The sequence below is a fragment of the Malaclemys terrapin genome, chromosome 1 (assembly GCF_027887155.1).
Source record: "Malaclemys terrapin pileata isolate rMalTer1 chromosome 1, rMalTer1.hap1, whole genome shotgun sequence".
Taxonomy (NCBI): domain Eukaryota; kingdom Metazoa; phylum Chordata; order Testudines; family Emydidae; genus Malaclemys; species Malaclemys terrapin.
In genome coordinates this window covers 147,726,104-147,746,550 of record NC_071505.1, presented here as the reverse complement: position 1 = coordinate 147,746,550, position 20,447 = coordinate 147,726,104, and the positions used below count along the sequence as shown (strand labels likewise).

General features: G+C 47.6%; 1 protein-coding gene across 2 annotated transcripts in view; it reads right to left on the bottom strand.

The window, feature by feature from the left end:
• Nucleotides 1-20,245, bottom strand: part of HGD (homogentisate 1,2-dioxygenase) — a 39,738-nt gene extending 19,493 nt beyond the window's left edge. The window contains exons 1-5 of one of the 2 annotated variants that reach the window (XM_054042990.1): nt 20,070-20,245; nt 13,552-13,623; nt 10,736-10,824; nt 6,415-6,520; nt 448-507 (exon numbers count right to left, since the gene is read on the bottom strand). In XM_054042990.1, the coding sequence (XP_053898965.1) occupies nt 448-507; nt 6,415-6,520; nt 10,736-10,824; nt 13,552-13,623; nt 20,070-20,084 (342 nt within the window). In that variant the 5' untranslated portion in view covers nt 20,085-20,245. Of the gene's footprint in view, nt 1-447; nt 508-6,414; nt 6,521-10,735; nt 10,825-13,551; nt 13,624-19,090; nt 19,323-20,069 lie in introns of those variants that run through there. The other variant, XM_054042999.1, reaches the window with a different exon arrangement.
• Nucleotides 20,246-20,447: the final 202 nt, after the last annotated feature.

Genomic DNA, 20,447 nt, shown 5'->3' with positions numbered 1-20,447 from the left:
AGGAATGGGGCTGGGCTCAGCTGGAGTCTATCTATCCTCTGTCTATCCCCAGGGAGCAGCGAATCTCTCACTCTGTAGTTCCGGAGTCAGACCCAGCTTGGGAGGGTAGGGAATTCTGGCTTTGAGTGGCCCGGTTGATTTCAGTTAGGGATCTATGGCTGCAAAAAGCCCTTCCGACTTTTCAGTACCAGAACGCTATACGCGAGGCTTGGCTACTCTTTACCCAGACTCTGTTTATTGCCAGTGTACAATCTAGTAGTAAGAGCAGGACTCCTGGGTTCTATTCCTAGCTCTGCCATTGACTCACTCACTGTGTGAACTTAGGGAAGTCAGTGGGCTCTCTGTGCCTCAGTTTCCCCCTCTGTAAACTGCACAGTATTGCTATCTGCTCTACTAAACTCTACAAAGAAGGGAAACGCCTTGGGAGGTTCCAGCTGCTTGACTTACGCTCACAAAGTCCAGTTTTTTTTCAGAGGCTCTTGGGATCCCAAAAGGCTTCCATCTCAGCTAGAATCAAGCAAACACAAAGGAAGGAAGGAAATGCCAGCCATTACAATATGAACAATGCCAGCTAAAAAGAACGAAGAGCCCTCCATGCCGTCGCCCTGCCCTCTGCTGGGTATTTTGGGGGTTTTCTTCTTCGCAGGGGATTTAAAAAATATTATTTTGCAAACCCGTTTTCTTACCTGGGAGCTGCCAAGCTTGAAATTCCTATTTAAAACCTGTCCTTCCCTGTGTTACTAACACCACCTGACATGCAAAGAATTTCAGATTAACTGACTCGTCACCACTGATGCTGTTTGTTTCATTTTGTGCTCTGCTCAGCATGCGACCACTCACTTGTTGCATGACTCTGGGCTACTCACGTCTATGCTCCATGCCTCAGTTTCCCCACCTGTCAGACAGGAGGGCTGTGGGCTCAGATAACTGCTGTTGGTAAAGCACTTGGAGTTGCTCACATAAAAGGTGCTCGAGAAGTATATATTACTTGGAATGGCACTATGGCAGTCAGTTTCGCTCTCTGGTTCTCAGGCTCCTAACACTGTGGAGACAGGTTTCAATTAAATAAAAGTCCTACAACACCCAGAAAGCTTTGGGCCCCAATTATGATCTCAGTGACACTGAATGTATGTCTACACATGAGGTGAGAAGTGTGATTCCCACCTGCATAGATGTACCTGAGCTAACTCTGCTCGAGCTAGCACAGTAAAAATAGCGGTGTCGTTGGGGTATCACAGGTGGTGGCTCGGGGTAGCCACCCCACTACATGCCTGCTGAGACCCCTGGACATGTACTCCAAGTTTACTCCAGTGTAAGTGTCTGGGTTTTAATGGAGTTATTCCTGATTAACACTGGTGGATCCGAGGGCAGAGTCAGGCTCTCTGGTGACAGTTCTTTTTAAATCATGTAACATTTAAAAAAACAAAAATCTAAATTTTGAGCCTAAATGACTTGTCAGAGTCTCCTTGAAGATTAACCTTAGGAGGAAAAGGAAGTGGTGGTGTGCTGGGCCACACCACATGCACCTCTGAGTGAAACAGTGCAGGAGTTCATCACTTATTAATCAGCTGCACACCAGGCTTGGCACTGCTAGTGGCAGATAATTGCTCTGTTCTCTGAAGCCATCTGCTTACAAAGAAGTCCTGCGGTTCAAGCCCGGTCATGGGCAGCCGGGTCAGGGCAGCCAAGCAGCTCTTGCTCCTGGCAGAGTCTCTTACTGAGCACAGGGAAGTAAGCGTCATATGTCTTTGTGCTACAGGATATTAATTATTTTTAAAAGGTAATAACATGGATCTCTGGAGGTTTTTCGCCTTCCTCCGCAGCATGGGGCAGGGATCGCTAGCAGGAGGGTCTCTGCCGATTGAAGTCACCTAAAACAGGATTGGGGACTTCAACAGCAGAGTCCAGGGAAGGGGTAGGGATGGTTTTATGGCCTGCAGCATGCAGGGGGTCAGACCAGATGATCATAATGGTCCCTTCTGACCTTAAAGTCTATGAGTCTATGAATCAAGAAAGTATAAATGAAAAAGACTTGAGTGAAATAATTATGAATTGCCTTTCACTTGTACTAAATAAGTCTGATACTTTTTTAAGTGGCAGGGGCAGTTTAAAGAAAGTGTGGATGGACTGATATCCAGGGGAGAAAGGATGTTCTAGTGGTTAAAACACAGAGCTCAAAGTTAAAAGGTCCAGGTTCACAGGCTGCCTATGTGACCTTACGCAACTCACTACCTTGCTCTGAGCCTTTGTTCCCCCATCCGTGAAATGAGGATGATAATTATCTGCTTTACAGAAGGGGTGGGGCTTATCTCATTAATACCTTGAGATCCAGGGACAGAAGAGGTTGGAGAAGAGCAAAGGGTTATTTATTATTAATAATAGTCATAACAACAATGGATATGATACACAAGCAGGGGCGGAGTGAGCTAACAGACCAAACTGGCAAGAGATCAACCCATGATGCAACAGCTGACCGAGAGGGCTGGGAGCTATGAATGATACAATAGCCCAGGCCACTGGGTACAATGCTCTTCCTTGGGAGCATCTGGATGAACCTTCAGCATGTTTGCTGCTCAAAAAAGGGGGTCTCTGAGGGAGGAGATATTTAGATGTCAGACCAGATGTGGCCCTCATAATGTATTCCTATGACCAGCATGAAACAATCAGCTTGTTTCTCTAAGCTTTCATTTTTTTAAATAAAAAAGTGGCTAAGCCTCATTGCTGCAGCAATAACCTCCTAAATGTGAGCCAAGTATAAATACAAAGTGATGACATGTCTGCCTGAGTCTGCAGACAGCCTGGAGCAATGGCTCAGAGGTGTGAACTTCCCTGTTCCCTATTCATCTCATTGGGAGTGACAATTCTAAAGGGCAATGAGGATACTTCAGTGTCAAAAGTGACAACTTCAGTGTCCACTGCTGATTAGTTTAAGCCCTTGATGGCTGGGAACTGACAGTCACTGCAGGCAAGGGATCGCAGACGGAAGAACAGAAAAGAGACACAAAACAAAAGGCAGGGGGAGAAAGAGAGATGGGAAAGGAAAGGAACAAAGGGCAGAAATAAAGGTGGCTTAAAGGAGAGCAGATTTTCTCACTGAGTGATACTGAATGTGACAAATTACTGAGTAAATAATAATATTTAGCTCCCACCTAAAGGCTGTATTCTCCCCTTGATATTGGTGCAAACCTCCACTGAAATTAGTGGGAGGTCCACCGTGGAATGAGGGGAGTAGAACATCCTGAAATTATAGCCCAGCCTATGGACCACAATGAAACATAGAATTCAGCTCCCTCCTCCAAAGGAGTTTGACACCCTGCGCTAGATGTTAGGCTACTGCCTGGCTTTGAGTTGTATTCAAACAACTGGTTGATTCTTTATGTTTGGGTTTTATTGTGTTGGGCCCTGATTCAAAGCCCACAAAAGTCAAGGGAAAGCTTTCAACGGACTTTGGGTCAAATCCTTAGATGACTCACTGTGGGGTCCTTATAAATGGATAAATATATAAATAAAAGATTCCACAGAAAACTGAAGTGAACTGTGCAAGACACCAGCCCTGGGGCCAAACCTAAGATCAATTGTGCTGGCAGGCTGTGAGCACCCAGACAAACAACACCCTGGCCTTGTGGTGTCTATGACCAATAGGTTCTGGCAACTAACTCACTGATCATGACTCTATTCCCAGCTCAGATATCGGAGCTTGAGAAAGCAAAGGAACGGTGGCACCTATTGGCTCCCAGTACCCAAAGGCCCTTGGTACAGTTAGCTGGACTGCCACCAGAGGTGCCTGGGTACTAGAGTGATGGGCACTATAGACAACACCATAGCGAGACATTCTCCTTGTCAGAGAAACTGAATCTCCTCTCTCATTCTCCTAAAGATGTCAGTTGAAAAATGGCTCCCCACTCTGAGCGCTAGGAAATTATCCTCCTAGATTTGATTACGGTGGCTTTAAGCTGTGAGGGAAGGGATAGCAGTTTTGTCACTCTTCCTTCAGGAAACCAATGTAATGTAAATAAATAGCTCCAGATACTTCCGGGATGGGTCCTTTAGAGGTACCTATATTAATAAATAATCATCATCTTAAGTTCTGTTTGTGAAAGGGGATGAGGGATGGATGAGGCTATAATAGAAACCATCAAAACTTCAGCTACGAAGGAGCGTCAGACAAAGACACACAAATATGACCCTGTCACAGTGACTGGAAAACATATTCCAGCACAACTGGGAGAATATTGAGATAAATAGTGGGGCCACCGGCTGGCTGGAAATTAGCTAATGATGATGCATCGAGGATAAAACCCGAGAGACGCTAGAGCCAATGAATACAAGAACACAGAGAGGGAAGGATGGCAGGAGGAACGAGGCAGATTAGCAAAACCAAATGCTGTGTGGCTGATGGGGAGAGGAAATCATGATTAAAGATGATGGCAAGGCCATAAAAGAGGAGGACAAATGCAATCGCTCTGCATGACTCTCTAGAACAAAACCCGATTTCCAAGGAGGGCTGAGGAGAAACACACGGGAAGGGAGTAACATCTCCAAAAACAAGCGGAGGAAATGTGTTGTGGGGACGATCTGCTCCTCTGCCTGCTCGGTGGGAGTCAGACGACCTTTTGACTGGGAAAACTGAGAAACAGTACCGGGTTTACAATGGCGCCAGTGGCACCATGGGTCCAGGCCCACGCTCAAAAGGGGCCCCAGCCTGGCCTGCTCCACTTGTGCTGCGCCCTGAGCTGCTGGCTCCTCTCCACCCCCTGGCCCTTGCCCCCCACACTGCTAGTTCCTCTCAGCCGGCTGGCTGGCTGAGGGCTCCTCTCCGCCCCCATCACTGGTGCTGGCTGCTGACGGCCTGAAGAGTCCTCAGTCTCTGCTGCTCTGGGCTGGTGACTGTCCCCTTTGGGCTCACCAGGGATGGGGCTTGCCTCTCCCTACTGCTCTGCAGAAGTGGCAGGCTGGAGAAGTTGGTGGCTGCCCTCCCCCACCCACTCCTGCAACCAGGCAGGCAGGGCTGGGTGGGATCCCGGGAGACGGAGCCACTCCCAAGCTTCAGTGTCCTGCCCCCTAGCACTGTGCTGGGAGGGGGGATCCCTGCTCTGCGCTAGCTCAGCAAGGCCAGTGAGTGCGGCTGGGGGGCAGGGCATTGGGGAATGGGTCTCTGGGGGGGCATGTGGGGAGTAGGGTTGCCAACCCTCCCGGATTGGCCTGGAGTCTCCAGGAATTAAAGATTAATCTTGAATTAAAGATTATGTCATGTGATGACCTCTCCAGGAATATATCCAACCAAAATTGGCAATCCTAGTGGGGAGTGTGAGGGGCGAGGGCACTGGGCGGTGGGGGAGATTTGTATGTTTTGGGTGCTAAGCTGTGGGGGGGGTCTGTTGGGTGGGTGCTGGGTGGTGGGAGAGGTCTGTGAGTGTTGGGGTGCTAGGGAGTGGGGGTCCTGTGTGGGGTGCTGGGCAGTTGTGATGGGGGAGTCTGTGGGGAGGCGCTGGGCATAACAGGTCCGGGGGATGCTGGTCATAGAGAATTGGGGGGGTGCAGGGTGAGGGGAGGTTGTGTGGCACAGCATGGGCCTATCCCCGAGGGGAAGGGGCATGCTGGCAGCACAGGGCCCGGTGGGCCAGTGTGCATCTGGCAACTGATGGTTTGTAAACAGTGCTCTTGGATGGGGCTGGGCGGAGCAGGGCTGCTCCTGACATGCTCCACTGCCTCTGGCCGCCCCCTCACTCTGGGGGCCAACCTCCCTGTGCCATGCTCCATTGCCCCCATGGGGGCCCACAAATATGTTTGGCGCCGGGCCCACAAAAGGTTAACCTGGCCCTACTGAGAAGGGGCAGCAGCAGAGGTGGCAAGCATGGGACCATGGCTTGGGGGAAGCCTTGAGCACTGCCCAAATTCGGTGACTACAAGGGCTGTGCTGATTACAAGCCAAGAGACCAAGGGCAGCACCCAATTTGCTAACATGTATGTGAGGAAGCACGCTCTAGTAGTTGAAACGCAGGGCTGGGAGTCAGGATTCTTGGGTTCTAGTCACAGGGACTCACTGTGTGACTGATTGGTCAAGTCACTTAACTGCTTGGTGCCTTAGCTTCCCTATCTATAAAATGGGGATATGAATATTTACCCTCCTGCCTCGGGTGTGGGAGGATTGAGTACTCTTTGTAGAGTGCATGGAGATCTTTGGATGGAAGAGACTAAGGTAGAGCAGTCATCTGTTGTTATAGTATTGTCAGAATCAAAATGTGTCTTTGGGATTTTAATAACACACATTTGTCTTTATTTCAGTGCCGGATTCATGCTAACAAACATTTTAAAAGTTCAGTTCCCATTGTGCATTAGGCATGGTGGGGCTGCCATTGAACACAGTCATAGAGTTTCCATATACTGATGTTCCCTCTCTTCAGATCGGGTTACCTGGTTGGGTTCAGTCTCCGCTTCATCCCAGTTGTGCGTCAGGTGGCCTTGATCCATGGGTTTAAAGGGCTTGTGACAGACAGAGGGTAGAATTCTATACAGCCAGCTACAGAGAAAGAAAACACCAGTGAGACCAAGCCCAGACTCTCCAAATAGCTGTTTCTGTGCTCTTGACAGCACCTATGAAATTTTCACTGAGATCAAGTGGACCTCTTGTGTGTTAATTCTCCAATCAATCCTCACAGTTATATAGATCCCAAAGTACTTTATGGGCCATAATTACACACAGACATATGAATATGGAGAACCTTATCTCTCATGGAAATGCAGCCACATCTGGGGTTGAATTCAGAGGCTGTTTAACAGCACGCAGCAACACTACACAACAGTTGAGAGCTGGCAGTGAAGAACGTAGTATTTAACTAAAGGTGTCTCTTCACTGCCCAGTTAATGGGGATGACTGGCACCAGGGTTAGCCTAGCCTGGATGTGAAAAGCCACCCTGCAAAGCCCTACCCCTGTTACTGTGTCCTCACTGTTTCCCCTCTTGCTTGTGTGTGTCTGGGGGCATAGCCCATGGTTCTGCGTACTGAAATGCTCTGGGATTGTTTCCTAGTCCATTCTGTCAATTTCAGGAAAACTTGTCTATACCTCCTGGGGAACTGTGGGAAGGCACTGGAGGACTATCAACACTTGAGTAATTTAGCCTGTGTCCTGGGTTGTAGCCAGAGTGAAAGCAAAGCATGGGTTCTATTTCTCCCCAGTTGGGTCAGCTAGCCTGGTCTTAACAGAACCTAAAAACCCAGGCCAGAGAGTTTCTGTGTGGATGGGAGGGAGGTTGGCCTATAACCCAGGTAAGAGCTCGGGTTGACTGTGCAGTGAAGACATATCCTAAAACTACAGGGGAGTTATAAGCAGGCAGAAGGTAATTGCTAGAACTTGCATTTGGCCAGGTTACTGGAAGTAACATCGTACTCCTGCAAATAGTGCCATGGGATGGTTAGTGAGCACAGGTAGTCAGGGCATAGGTTTCATGAAAGATGACACCCCCTAGCACCACACTGGGTTACCTATCACTAAGGCTGTGATTTAGTCATGGAGGTCACAGAAGTGACGGATTCCGTGACCTCCGTGACTTCAGCCAGCCCCGGCTGGGAGCTGCAGGGTCCCCTGCCGCCACTGGTGGAAGGCGGACCACCTGCAGCTCCCGGCCACCGTGGGCAGTAGGAGGGACCCCTGCCACTAACTGTCCCTGCAGATGGCAGGGGGGCCCCCCGCCGCTCCCGGCTGCCTCTGGCAACGGAGTGATCTCTGTAGCTCCCGCCACCGCGGACGGCAGGGGGGGACCCCCCCAATGGGTGGCAGGGGGGAACCCCCAGAGCTCTCAGCCTCTGCAGGCGGCAGGGGGGACCACCGGGGCTCCCAGCTGCTGCGGGCATCAGTGGGGATCCCTGCTGCTCCTCACCACCCTGGGGGCCCCCACAGCTATCCGCCTCCGTGGGCAGCAGAAGGGACCCCCAGAACTCCCAGCCTCCGTGGCAGTAGGGGGAAGCCCCGGAGTTCGGACCCCCAGTGGAGGGGGACCTTGGAGCTCCCAGCCCACCCGCAGCTGCCCAGGCTCCTCATTTTATCATGAATGTTTTTAGTAAAAGTCAGGGACAGGTCATGACTTCCGTGAATTTTTCATTATTGTTCGTGACCTGACCCTGACTTTTACTAAAAATATCCGTGACAAAATCTTAGTCTTACCATCACTTACTCTTTCATCAACAGCGGTTCCCAAATCCATGTGGGTTTTCTCCAGAGATCTCTATCCAAGCACTAGCCAGACATGGCCCTGCCTAGTCTATGAAACCTAATGAGATCCCAGCCCAAAGCTGCAGACTTTGCTGAACAGGATGGAACTGAATGACTTGATTTACTTTCCTTTGAAGCAGAAACAAATTGTGCTCCAGAAACTGTTTGTTTGGGTCATTGGCCTTGGGCAATGCATCATTCTCCACCGTGTGGAGCGGAAACAGCCACACCTCATGTGGAATGCAGCACATCTGTAACCCACACACCTCCTGGGTGTGGTGTTCTGTCCCATCTAGTGGCACTGAGACCACTTAGGGCGTGGCTACACTGGAAACTTCAAAGCGCTGTCGCGAGAACGCTCCCACGGCAGCGCTGTGAAGTGCAAGTGTGGTCGCGAGCGCGGGGAGAGAGCTCTCCCAGCGCTCCCGGTAATCCACCTCCATGAGGGGATTGGCTCCCAGCACTCGGAGCCTGTTTACACTGGCGCTTTAAAGCGCTCAGACTTGCTGTGCTCAGGGGGGTGATTTTTCACTCCCCTGAGCCAGCAAGTTAGAGCGCTATAAAATGTAAGCGAAGACAAGCCCTGAGAGAGATTTCAGAGTAAATGAGTCTGCTCTACAGTCTTAGCTAAGAGCCAGTTGGCTTTTAGCTCATGCAGTAGAGGCTCATGCACTGAGCTCCAGAGGTCCCAGGTTTGATCCAGTCTGCCGACAACCGGGGTCTCTCGGTGTTACACATCTGCAACAGCCAAAGCAGGGCAGGTGCAACATGCTCTGTGACTCAGCTCGGCCCAGCATTCCTTGCCTTCCTGGTGAACATATTTAACTAGTGCTGCCACTTCCCCTTTAGAAGCACAGTCTTGTCTGGGTAGCAATGAAAGGGTTAACACACACACACCTGCTCCCCTGAGGAAACCGGGCTGTAGAGGGCAAATGTAGCATGGGAATTTCAGTGCAAACCTGTTTAACCAAACTCCAGGAAACCAAAGTGTAATTCTGTCTCCTGAGATTATTTTGCCTTCTAATTTCTCTCTTCAAGCACAGCCCCTTTCAAGCTGGCCGTCCTGAAAAACCACCTGGCCTGTTCTGTACTGTGCTATGGGGTCGGGAGCTCAGAGCACGCCCGTTCAGCTAGAGAGGGGTTCAAGAACCACATCTGAGTTTGCATTTTGAACACTGCAGAGGGAGTCAGGCCTGGGCTTTGAGTTCCAGCCTAGCCCTGCTTTCCGCCACAGGCCTTCCTTCCTATGAAGCCCTGAAATAACCCAAGGCCCTGAACCTTTGGATACATGGATCTGCACTCTACTACCTTTCTGTCCTCTATGCCAGCTCCTGAGCCTCTTTTCCTCTCGACACCTGGTGCCTGAGCTAGCATGCACACAGAAAATGGGCTAAGCCAGGAGATGGGCTTTGAACCAGGCAGGTGGCCAGAGATAATCAGGAAGGCAATGAACAGGGATGCCACAGCCTCTCTGCCTTGTTAAGGTTGCTCACTGCAGTTTGGGGAGGCGAAGGGGGGGGCGGGAGGGGAGGAGCTCTTCCTTGGGAGATGGAAAATTTCCATCAAGGACATTTCCATGCAGAAACAATGAGTCATCCCCTTTCCCACGCACCCTGAGAGATGGCACCAGCCTGGAGAGCAGAGCACTGGTAGGCAGCTCAGATGATGCATCTGCCTTTCATTTGATTGAACAATGGAGGGGACAGAAAGCCTCTGCAGGAGCAGTGACATGATAAACCAATCTCTTGCAATCAGGCAATGGCCTGAACTTCAGGACTTTTTCTTCAAAACAGCAACTCTCTGTTTCCAGCATCTGATGAGAATTCTTTGTGGTAAATTGCATGCTGGTGCCAGTTTGACAGCCCACAGACCAACGCCTCTACTTATCCACAGATCAAATACAGCCCGGTGGCGGCAGTGGGAGCTTCCCCCATCCCAGCCACTGCCAGTGGGCCTCAACCCTGACCCACAGGGACATTCTCTAGCATGAGAGGAAAGTTCAAGTCCCATAGCCCATCTTCTGACACTGCCAACAAGGGGCCAATAAGGGCCAATTCTGAGGGTGTGTTTTTGTGATGGCCACTAGCAACTGGGCTGAGACCCTCACCTCGTTTCCCAGAGCACTCAGATCCTCCTCTCAGAAAAACTATCCCTCCCTCTTCACCTACAGATCCCATTCCATGAGACCTTCTTCTTCCTTACCAGCTCATCCTCATCACCCTCACCTGAGACCTTTTGTCCCTTTCCCCTGATCCTACTGAAACCTTCCCTCTTCCCTTCACTATTTGATCTGCACCCCACCCCACTCCCAGCATGGCCTTCCCATCCCCCACAAAAGATCTACCACCTACTTCACTCCACTGAGATTTTTCCTCTCCCTTCCAAACAGTTCTCCCCTCCCAGCATGCAGTAGAGTTGTTTACAAGCTCAGGAAATACTGAGTATGTACAGTCAGATCTCACCACCAGCCTTGCTGCCTGCATGCAGCAATAGATCATGGCTGTCCCAGGGCAGTGTCACGGTACCTTCTCTTATTGGTGGACCTGGGGCAGGTGAAGGCAGAGCCCGAGAGCTGTTCTGCATACAGACCATATGGGCAGACCTGAGGGTTATTCTAAACCAAAAGAGAAAATGATGGGACACCGGTTAAAGACAACTGCACAAGTATTAGCATTAGTCTCATCAGCACAGAGAAAATTCCCAATTCCTCTAGGTGGTCTGGAGCCTAGTCCACTCGCTCAGAATGGTATGGACCTTGTCAATGGCCTCATCCTCTGCTCACTGATACCAGGATTAACCAGTGATGATATTTGCATGGTGCCTCCATCTCTCATGAGGTTAGAGATACAGTGGGTATCAGCCAGCCTCTGAATCAATTTCCCTATACACTGGAGCTTACACAGCGCTCTAAGGAATCAAAGAAGAGGCTAGGGTATACATCAAGTTCTAGAACAACCACTAAGGAGCAACACTTATGGGGGCTGTCAAAGGAAAGGGGAATTATCAATAAAGCAACTAAAACATCAATCAGGTTATCAAGCACATTGTTTTATCGTCAGGATGTTTGGAGGGACTGATCAGGATCCCAGAACTGGGATTTCCTGTCCCATGCTTTATATTTACCTGGCTCTTGGTAAGAAAGTTGCATTGTCTGCAGAGTGCTGGTAAAGGCCCCTGGCTCATAGCGCTACAGGAGCTGCAACAATGTATGTAAGTATACAACCACTGCACAGAGAATGAATACTTCCCTCCATCACTGCCATGATTCCCCTAACTATACTACCCCTCACCTAGGGAAAGGATCCGTACTGTGGACATTAAAAATGGGACAGTGCCTCCAGATGCTAATGGGGTTAGCTCCCCCTGGTGGCCTTTGTGGAATTCTTTGCATTTGTGCAGGGTTTCAGAACAATCAGCTCAGTGACTCAGCAGGGTGCAAACTCCCCCACTTCGCTCTGCCTTTCCCTTGGTTCTGGCTGCTGTGGAGTGAAACAATTGCTATGAGTTTATAGGTGAAATATTTGTTCTTCAAGGAAAGGGGCTAACAGTTTTCATTTAATTAGACTGGCATCTCTTTGTTGTGAACTCAGTGCGAAACAAAGGCACCCAGATAAATGCCCTAGTGGAACAGACAAATAGTCTGTCTCATTTGGTATCTCCAGGTACCTGTTGTACCAGATCAGGCCTATAGTCCATCTGCAGTTATCCTGCCACCCTGCTGTATCAAAACAGACCAGTGGTCCATGCAGTCTCCCATTCTGCCCTAACAGCATCCAGTGCCAGGTGTGTGAGAGTAAAATGTAAAGCCTTCATAATGCACCTAGTTCTTCAATCCTTAAACCTCTCCTTGCGAGTATGGTATGCTCTGAAGTGGGGGGGATCAATAGCCCCCATAGTTTTTATCTTAGCTTGCATCACTGCAGATGCCTGCCTTATAAATACTGCAGAGGGACCTTTGGGACCTGGTATTTTTTACTCATTCTCAAATCTTGTATTAACTGTTTTGACACTGTGTATTGTCTGGGGCAACCAAACTTTGCCCAACTGAGGGGCTGCATAGGCAACCAGGAGTCTGAGGGCTGCATCTAATTTGCATAAACTGGTGCAAGTTGCAGTTGCCTTCATTTTGAATAGAGCAGCCCTTGGAGATTACAGGTCCCAGCATGTAATGAGCATGCCAAGCATCAGGATGGAGCACTGCATAATGAGACCTATAGTTATGTAGGCTGCATTGTGGAGATAGGTGGGCCTCTAGACTGCATTTAACCCATCCGTGACTTGTGTTTAACTGTCTACAGTATACACTCCCGGCAAAAAAACAATGGTATTAGAAGTCCTCAAAAGTCAGGAAATGCCAGAGTTGAGGTTCTCAATACAATCTTAACTCTTCCCTCATATACGTACAGTTTATGCTCCAGGGCCTAGTTCTCCACATCATAGCACCTTGTGCATTTACACCTTTACAGAGTGCAGAGCAGGGTGTAAAATGCTACCATCCTGCTGCGGGTGGGTTTTATGCCCATTCTGCCCAAGTATAACCACTTACACAACATGCAAGGTGGTGGAGAATCAGGCTTAGTGGATTTACTTTGGTGTAAATTAAACCAGATCTGGGCCCATAGTCTTTATTTCCCTGATGACTTGCTCTTATTTTTGTAAGTTGGATAGTGAGAGTAAGTGAGGCCTGCAAGCCTTTATTTAAAGAACAAGGGAAAATATTTAAAAAAAACTAATATATTTGGAAATAAATTATTCTATTTTATTCACTTTTAACATTTTTGTAATGAGCCTGTCGGCTCATGACTAGCTAACTATTCCCTGCCCCCATCCCTAGAAAGGAGAAACTGCCCTATCATGGATTCATTGCTCAGACTAATCAAAATCAGTTTTGACTGGAACACTTCTCCTCTGTAGGGCTATCTCTCTCCCAATCCCCATCAGACCTAGAGCTGAGAGAAAAAAGTCACGATTTTTTTTTTTTTTTTTATAATGAAGAAAATGTTAGTTTCCTCCCCCTCTCTTCCTTCTCAAACATAGTTGAACTATTTTTATTCCAACTTCCTCCCCCCCAAATCACTCTGGGACAGAGACCAGGCCTGGAAATTTCAGCCCCAAAGGTGAAAACTTTGGAAAGTTATGAATGATGAAAATAGGAATTTTGACTGGAAACCCTTAACTATAACTTATACTAATGCACAGTTCTAATGCTGCAAAAAGGAGGCTCCTTAACATTTCTGTAGTGGCAGACTTGAGATTCATGGTAGCATCTTGAGACTCAAAATAGCAGGGGAACGGGTGCTCACGCTACTCCTTGCTATTAAAAAAATAAATAAATCAGTACCTGTCCTTCTGGTAAGGCTCCAGGACAGCGTGGATCTTCAGAGACACATTCATTACCAAATCCTGGCATGTACTATGAAATAACAAACACAAACATACACTCATACATCAGTGTTTAAAAATAAACAGATGTGCTTTTTCCAAATTCTTTGGGTACAGTTTGACTTTGCCAAGTGATCTATTTTGGTTTGGTTATTTCAGAGGACTGACTTTGCAACATGTGAACAGGGGTTTATCTATCTTCATTAACCAACAATAATATTGGCAGACATAGCCAGGGTTCCTTTTCAATCTAATCTGTCTGCACCTGTGAATGCACCCAGCACCGTATCATGCCGGCACATTTTAGATATGCAAGATAACAGCATGCCTGGGTTCAGGAAGAATAATACCCTTGAGTAGCCCCTTCCACACAAGGACATGCAAGCACTTCACTAACCTTATGGAGGAGTGCTAGCGCCGGAGTTAATGTTGAGACAAGGTTACTCTGTAAAAGATGATTTTTCTAAGTGCCATAACATCTGCTTGCATACCAATACGGTCTTATAAACTGGTGTGACTTACTGGGCTCCAGGACATGGTTAGTAATGCAAATCTGAAGTCATTCGGGTAATGGGAGGGGGTCTGACATTCAGTGCCCCCTTTAAAAGGACCTGTCAGTAATCTTGTGTGTGCACATGCACGCACACACCTAGCGCTCAAACTATGTCACTGGTATGCACCAAACTGCTATTGTCTGATTGGGTTTGAGCTCAGTTAATGTCCAGCACCGGCTGCCATGTTAGACGAGCAATATTTTAAAAGTTGTATCTAGTTTTCTAAGCTGATGTGCACATGAGGGATGCACACTAGAGAAGGTGAGCTGCACATCCTCCTAGGCCTGCTCTGCCTGCATGGGCTCCAGAGCAGGGGGTGGAGTTCTCAAGTCCTGGCTTCTCCTCAGGCATACACAGCTCCTGCCTGTTGCGAGGGCAGCAGGGAAGAGCGCTGGGCTTCTCACAGCCCCTCCTCCTACCTTGCCCCCCCAGACCTAACACTGGGCTAACCTCAGTGTCAAACCATGATAAACTGCACTGTTGCAAGTCACCATTCACACCAGTGCAGAATGTGTACTTTAGAGTTTGACTAGGATAGCAGGTGAATGACTGACAGGCACATGGGATGCGTTTAATCGGCAAGCTGCAAGTTTATTAATTATACCTTGGGGAGGGGGAGCTACTTTGCCCACCCCAGCTCTCACATACCAGGCATTTAATTGGTTCAGGTGTGGATTACAGAGCTTTGGTCACAAACCAGACAATTCAGTTCAGCTGTGCAACCTTTCCCCTGCCCCACATAAGGGGGGTGGATTGACAGTGGCCACAAGCCTGGGTGGGTGGGGGGCAAAGCTCCGTCTGCAAAGAGTTCAGCCTCCTTCCCCACTGTGAGCACATCTGCATAATCCTGGGTCTCATTTACCTCTGGGAACTGGCTCTTTTAGTTTTTACTGCCACTGGACACCAGCTACTGGGAGCATCAGCAATTAGCAGCAGCCCCCCACCTGGCTACAATGGTTTAGAGGTGGAAAGTTCCCTGTTGTTCCTCCTGCAAATGAATAAATCACTGGGACTCTGGTCTCCATGTGTTTCTGCAAGCAGTGCTGCAAGATGTATATTGATATGCAAAACAGCAGGTCACCAGAGGCAGTCCTGGCAAATGTATTGTAATGGAGCTTCCCCCACCCCCCCCAAACAGAACTGCAGCAAGATCTGATGAGACTGCAGCAGTTCTATAATTAAACCAGCCCTACTCATTGCATCTTTGGTAAAGGTGAATGCAAACATGGTGGGGTAAGCATATGTGTGGTGGGGCGGGGGGAAATGCACCTTATTTTTCCAAGGCTGGGCCTGATGCAACATGTCATCTCCACAGTGCGGGAAGGGTTAATGCAAAAAGCCTGCTGCATATGGAAAAGACACCATGTGATCATGTGCAGACTATTATATGTGCCTGTGAAATGTTCTGAACTAAAGCTGATTGAGGGTGGGATAGTTTGTGGGTCTCAGAGACATGATTAGCTTGTGTGTCTGCTAATCTAGCTAGAGAAATCCTCAGATGCATAATGTCCACAGTGCAGCAACATATGGGAAAAGAGATGAACTCATGGTTCAGCTCTCTGCTGTGTGAAATTGTTATTACAAGAGACTCCATCAGCTCCCTCAAATCTAAAAAGCTTTAAACCCTCTCAGCTGACCCAATCCATCAGCTGGACAGAATCCCAGCTGCACCCAAATTAGGATCCCCGCCCCCCCCCCCCCCCCCCAAAAAAAAAAAAAAAAAAAAAAACCCTCTATTCATTCCTGTTTGCTGTGAAATGAAATATCAAAAGCAGCTCATGACTGAATCTGCTCTGGGTCCACAATCTGCTGCACTGCATCTAACACAGCCGAGAGCATGAGACTGACGTGAGAGCACTGGGATGCAGGCAGATTTCTGACAGACTGAGCCACTGCCTGTTCCCCTCATACTTTACACAGTCAGTGGGTAGCTGCAGAAACATTAGTCATCCCCTCTCAATACACAGAGCCCAGAGATTCAGGGGTGGGGGTTGCAGGTTTTATGTAGGGTGACCAGACAGCAAGTGTGAAAAATCGGGACACGGGTGGGGGGTAATAGGCGCCTATATAAGAAAAAGACCCAAAAATCAGGACTGTCCCTACAAAATCGGGACATCTGGTCACCCTAATTTTATGGGATTCAATCAAGTCAGGGAGGAGTTGATGTTTAGAGACCTGTCATACAAGCACTGTCAGAGCCCTGCTCAAGGTTCCCCATCACAGCTGCAGTGTACTGGCAGGAGTGAAGGAAGCTGCTGCTGTGGCATTGTTTGTCAAATGAGTTTTCCAGATGCCACAGAAAAAAAGAATAAATCACAGGTAACTGCACTGAGGGCCTCCAAAAGAAAACTGCTTCTTATTGGCATGGCTGTAGCTGTGGGCAGGGAGACGTTGTCCTGCCATTAATTTAGTACTGACTTGCTTTCAAGGACTTGTATTTTATTTAGTTGTACTTTGCCTTTTGCTATAGCAAATTCCAAAAGATTCACCTCAACTTGCTCCCTTAGAGATTAATCTATAACTCGGCAGCATTTTCCTCTGGCTACACAAAGATGAATGTGTAACCCCAGCGTCCTTTAAACTAAGACAGTTATTTGAATGTTACTTTAGAGCACATTTCTCAAACTGGCAAAAATAATAAAAACATGTTGAAGAGGGTTGGGTGCAGATGGCTCTGGCGATATGAGCTCTATCACTGGTTTGAATCCAATCCATACTGATAGGGACAACAATAATTGTCACCATGGGACTGTAGTTTGGTGCATGTTTAATTAGTTTGGTGGATCTAAGTCCAAGTCCTAGTGGATAGGTGGCCCCGTTACAAAGCATTATCACAATTGGCACCAACTGGACTGTGTGTTGATAGTCTCACCAGAGCGGCCAAGGACTGAAAGGGCCATGGAGACCAAACTCCCCTCTCACCACCAAAGGAAGGGCTGGCTCCAGGCACCAGCCCAGCAAGCAGGTGCTTGGTACGGCCACCGGAGAGGGGCGGCATGTCCGGCTCTTCAGCGGCAGGTCCCTCGCTCCCTCTCGGAGTGAATGACCTGCCACCGAAGACTGAAGCGGTGACGGTAGAGCTGATTGTAATCATGGCTTTTTTTTGTTTGTTTGCTGCTTCGGGTGGCAAAAACCCTGGAGCTGGCCCTGACCAAAGGTATATCCACATCACAAGTTAAGGTATAACTGTACTGTGGGTAGGCACACCCACACTTTCTTTAAATTTAGCTAGCACAGGTAACAGTAGTAGTGAAGATGTGGGGACATGGGCTAGCCACTTCAGTACAAACCCACCAGGAACCCTGGGTACTTACTTAGGTTGCTAGCTTGTTCCAGTGTCCATACCACCATGTCTTCACTATTGTTACATGTGATCGCTAGATTAAACTCCTGTGAGTAAGCATACCCATACTACAATCACACATTCATTTGCTGTGGAGACACACCCTAAAAATCACAGTCAGGGCACCATGTGTTAAACTTGCCCTGCCACTGCCCAGGCTGTTTCAGCTCTGTGGATAAACAGAGGGCTTCACTCTCCAGAGCTGTTACTCCAGCACCTTTCACCAACTCTGAATTCACGTAAGAGTTTAGACAGATAGCGCGGCAATGAACTGTGGTGGATTCCCCGGCTTGAACTTTTCTGATCCAGTCTGAACAGTCTGATCTAGGAGAGTGGAGCCCCCAGCTGAAGTGGGACTCCATATAGGGGTAAAGATCTGGCTCCAGAGATCCAGTTACAGGACTGGGACCCATGTTAGTAATTTCTTCAGAGGATAGAAAAGCTGGTAAGGTAAAAAACAAATAAACCTAAAATCTGTTTGAAATCTCCCCTTCACCAAGTTCTTATATGTGAGATCAGACAAGATAATTATTACAAGCTACCTCCCCTGGGATGCACTACTTGTCTGTTTTCATTATTCTTACCACTACATCTAACCATGCCAGTGGGTTGTGTGGGTGGGTTGGTGAGGGGAGAGCTCAGGGGAGCTGAGGGGAAGGTTTTTCTGTGAAAAGTTTGCAAGGTTTCTAGTGTATGTGTGTTTCATAATTCTGCAACATTCTATGTAAATGTGATCTTAAGAATACATCTGATTACATTTAGTCTTTGTTTTGACATTTTTCAGTAAAATGGGGGAGATAAAAACCAGTGCAACATAAAAAATTAAACAACATCCATGGATTTGAATGACTGGGATGCAAAGTGGAGCTCTCTCTTTGGGAGCCAGGCACTGACCTCTAAATGATAACCTTTCGCTGGAGAGATTAGACAGCAGGCCTAGAAAAATGCTTTTGAAGTCTGAATACATAGACTGGAATATAATTAATGCCCCTCTTCAAACATTGTGAATAATACATTTTTCAACTACTGCTGGGTGATACTGAAAAATAATTTATTCATTCAGACACAAAAACATTACATTGTGCATCAGTTAAGATTGGTCTACACATAACACAACACCACAAAAGCAAGGAAATGAACAGGTAAGCCATATAACAGGACGTAGCCTCTACTCCTCCACCCAGAGATACACATTTCACTAGAGCACAGACTTCATACACCACAGTCAATGCACTATAACCTCAACTCTCCCCTTACTCCAAATTTCCCCCTGCTCATGTGGGCAGCGTTAAGGTTGTGGTGGTTCATTCTGTAATGAAAAATGGCTGTGCTATTAGCGAAGTACAGATCTCTGGGTGGAAGAGTAGATGGTATGTGCTGTTAGATGATTTAACTTTTGTGTGTGTACGTGTAGATCACCCTTAACAGACACATACTGTGATATTTTGAAGTAAGGATTTCCAAGTTTTTGAAAAATTAATTTTTCTCCTGAAAGAACGAGGATCTTTGACACAGCAACACCTCCTTCTGAGAAGAACAGGATCTTCATGAAGGGGTTAGCTGGCTAAGGAACTTCATTCTTAAACTGTCTGGGCACTTACTTGGAAATCCTGTTCTTCAGGATAAAAGGTGCTATTGTCTCAGAGGTCTGTATCTCCAAACAGCCTGATTATCTCTCCCAAAGCTTGCAGTCACTAAATTTTTACAGTCCCCGTGAGATAAGACAGTATCATTCTCCCCATTTTACATATAGGGACACTGAGAAGTGAAGTGACTTGCCTAAGATAACCTAGAAAGTCAGTAGTAAAGCCAGGTTTAAAATCTAGGAGTCCTAACAGTCCCCTGCTCTAACTACTTTTCTATGATATAGAGCTTTGGGGTTAGTTTAAGAGGCTTGCAACAGCAGGGCAGATGTTGCAAGACAAATGTCATTGGCTGGTTGGGGAACACCCCCAGGCAGCCAGATCAGCAGGAGGTGGTGTGCTGGGGGAGGGAGATGACCAAAGTCCACATGGCAAGACTCCCAAACTGGGACAATCTGTTTAAGTGAGATTTACAACATCCCAAATTAAACAAAACAAAATCCTTCATCCAAGAAAGGGAGACTTTATAACCTGCCTTGAAATGAATTTTTAAAAATGAGAGACTTTAAATCTAAATGAGACTTGGTATCTCTATCAAGAGAACCATCCCTAACTCACACCTGGACTTCAGGTTTAAACAATAGACAACTTCCCTGCTACATCACCCTAATTGTCCAAACCTCCCCAGTTACTGTGCTCCACCCCACACATTAGGCACCTCATTGCAGGCATGTTCTAGAAGTTCCCTTTCTCCACTCTTTTGGGCTTTAAAGAGCTATGGAACTGCTAGGGTGACCAGACAGCAAGTATGAAAAATTGGGACGGGGTGGGGGATAATAGGAGCCTATATAAGTAAAAGACCCAAAAATCAGGACTGTCCCTATAAAATCGGGACATCTGGTCACCCTAGCAACTGCTAACAAGAAAGTGGAGGTGCAGGGGGAGAAAGAGATGGCATATTTTTCTCTTACACACACATACTATCAGTATCACTTACCTTCAACTCTGCCATTTTCCTCACTTTGCTTTCTCACTTTGCCAAATACAAAACCAAATGTTGTGGTCTCCTAAAAACAAACTCTTCTTGCTGATTTTCTTGTTGGAGCAGCTGTAGGGACAAAGCCAGGCTGATTACAAACTGTCTGCCCTGCAAGTGAGAAAGTCCTAAAGAGTTTTCCAGCTGTTTACTCAACTCAGTCTGGGTTTAATCAAACACAGGCCTTTCTACTTTGAACCAATCCAGGGATTGATCTGAGGAAGATAAATAGAGGGGAAAGGACTCAATTCCACCAATTTTCCTTTTTCTTATTAGCTGTTAAAGAGAGAGTAGCTATTCAAGTACAAGAGAGAAAAGGGTACACTTTAAGATCAATAA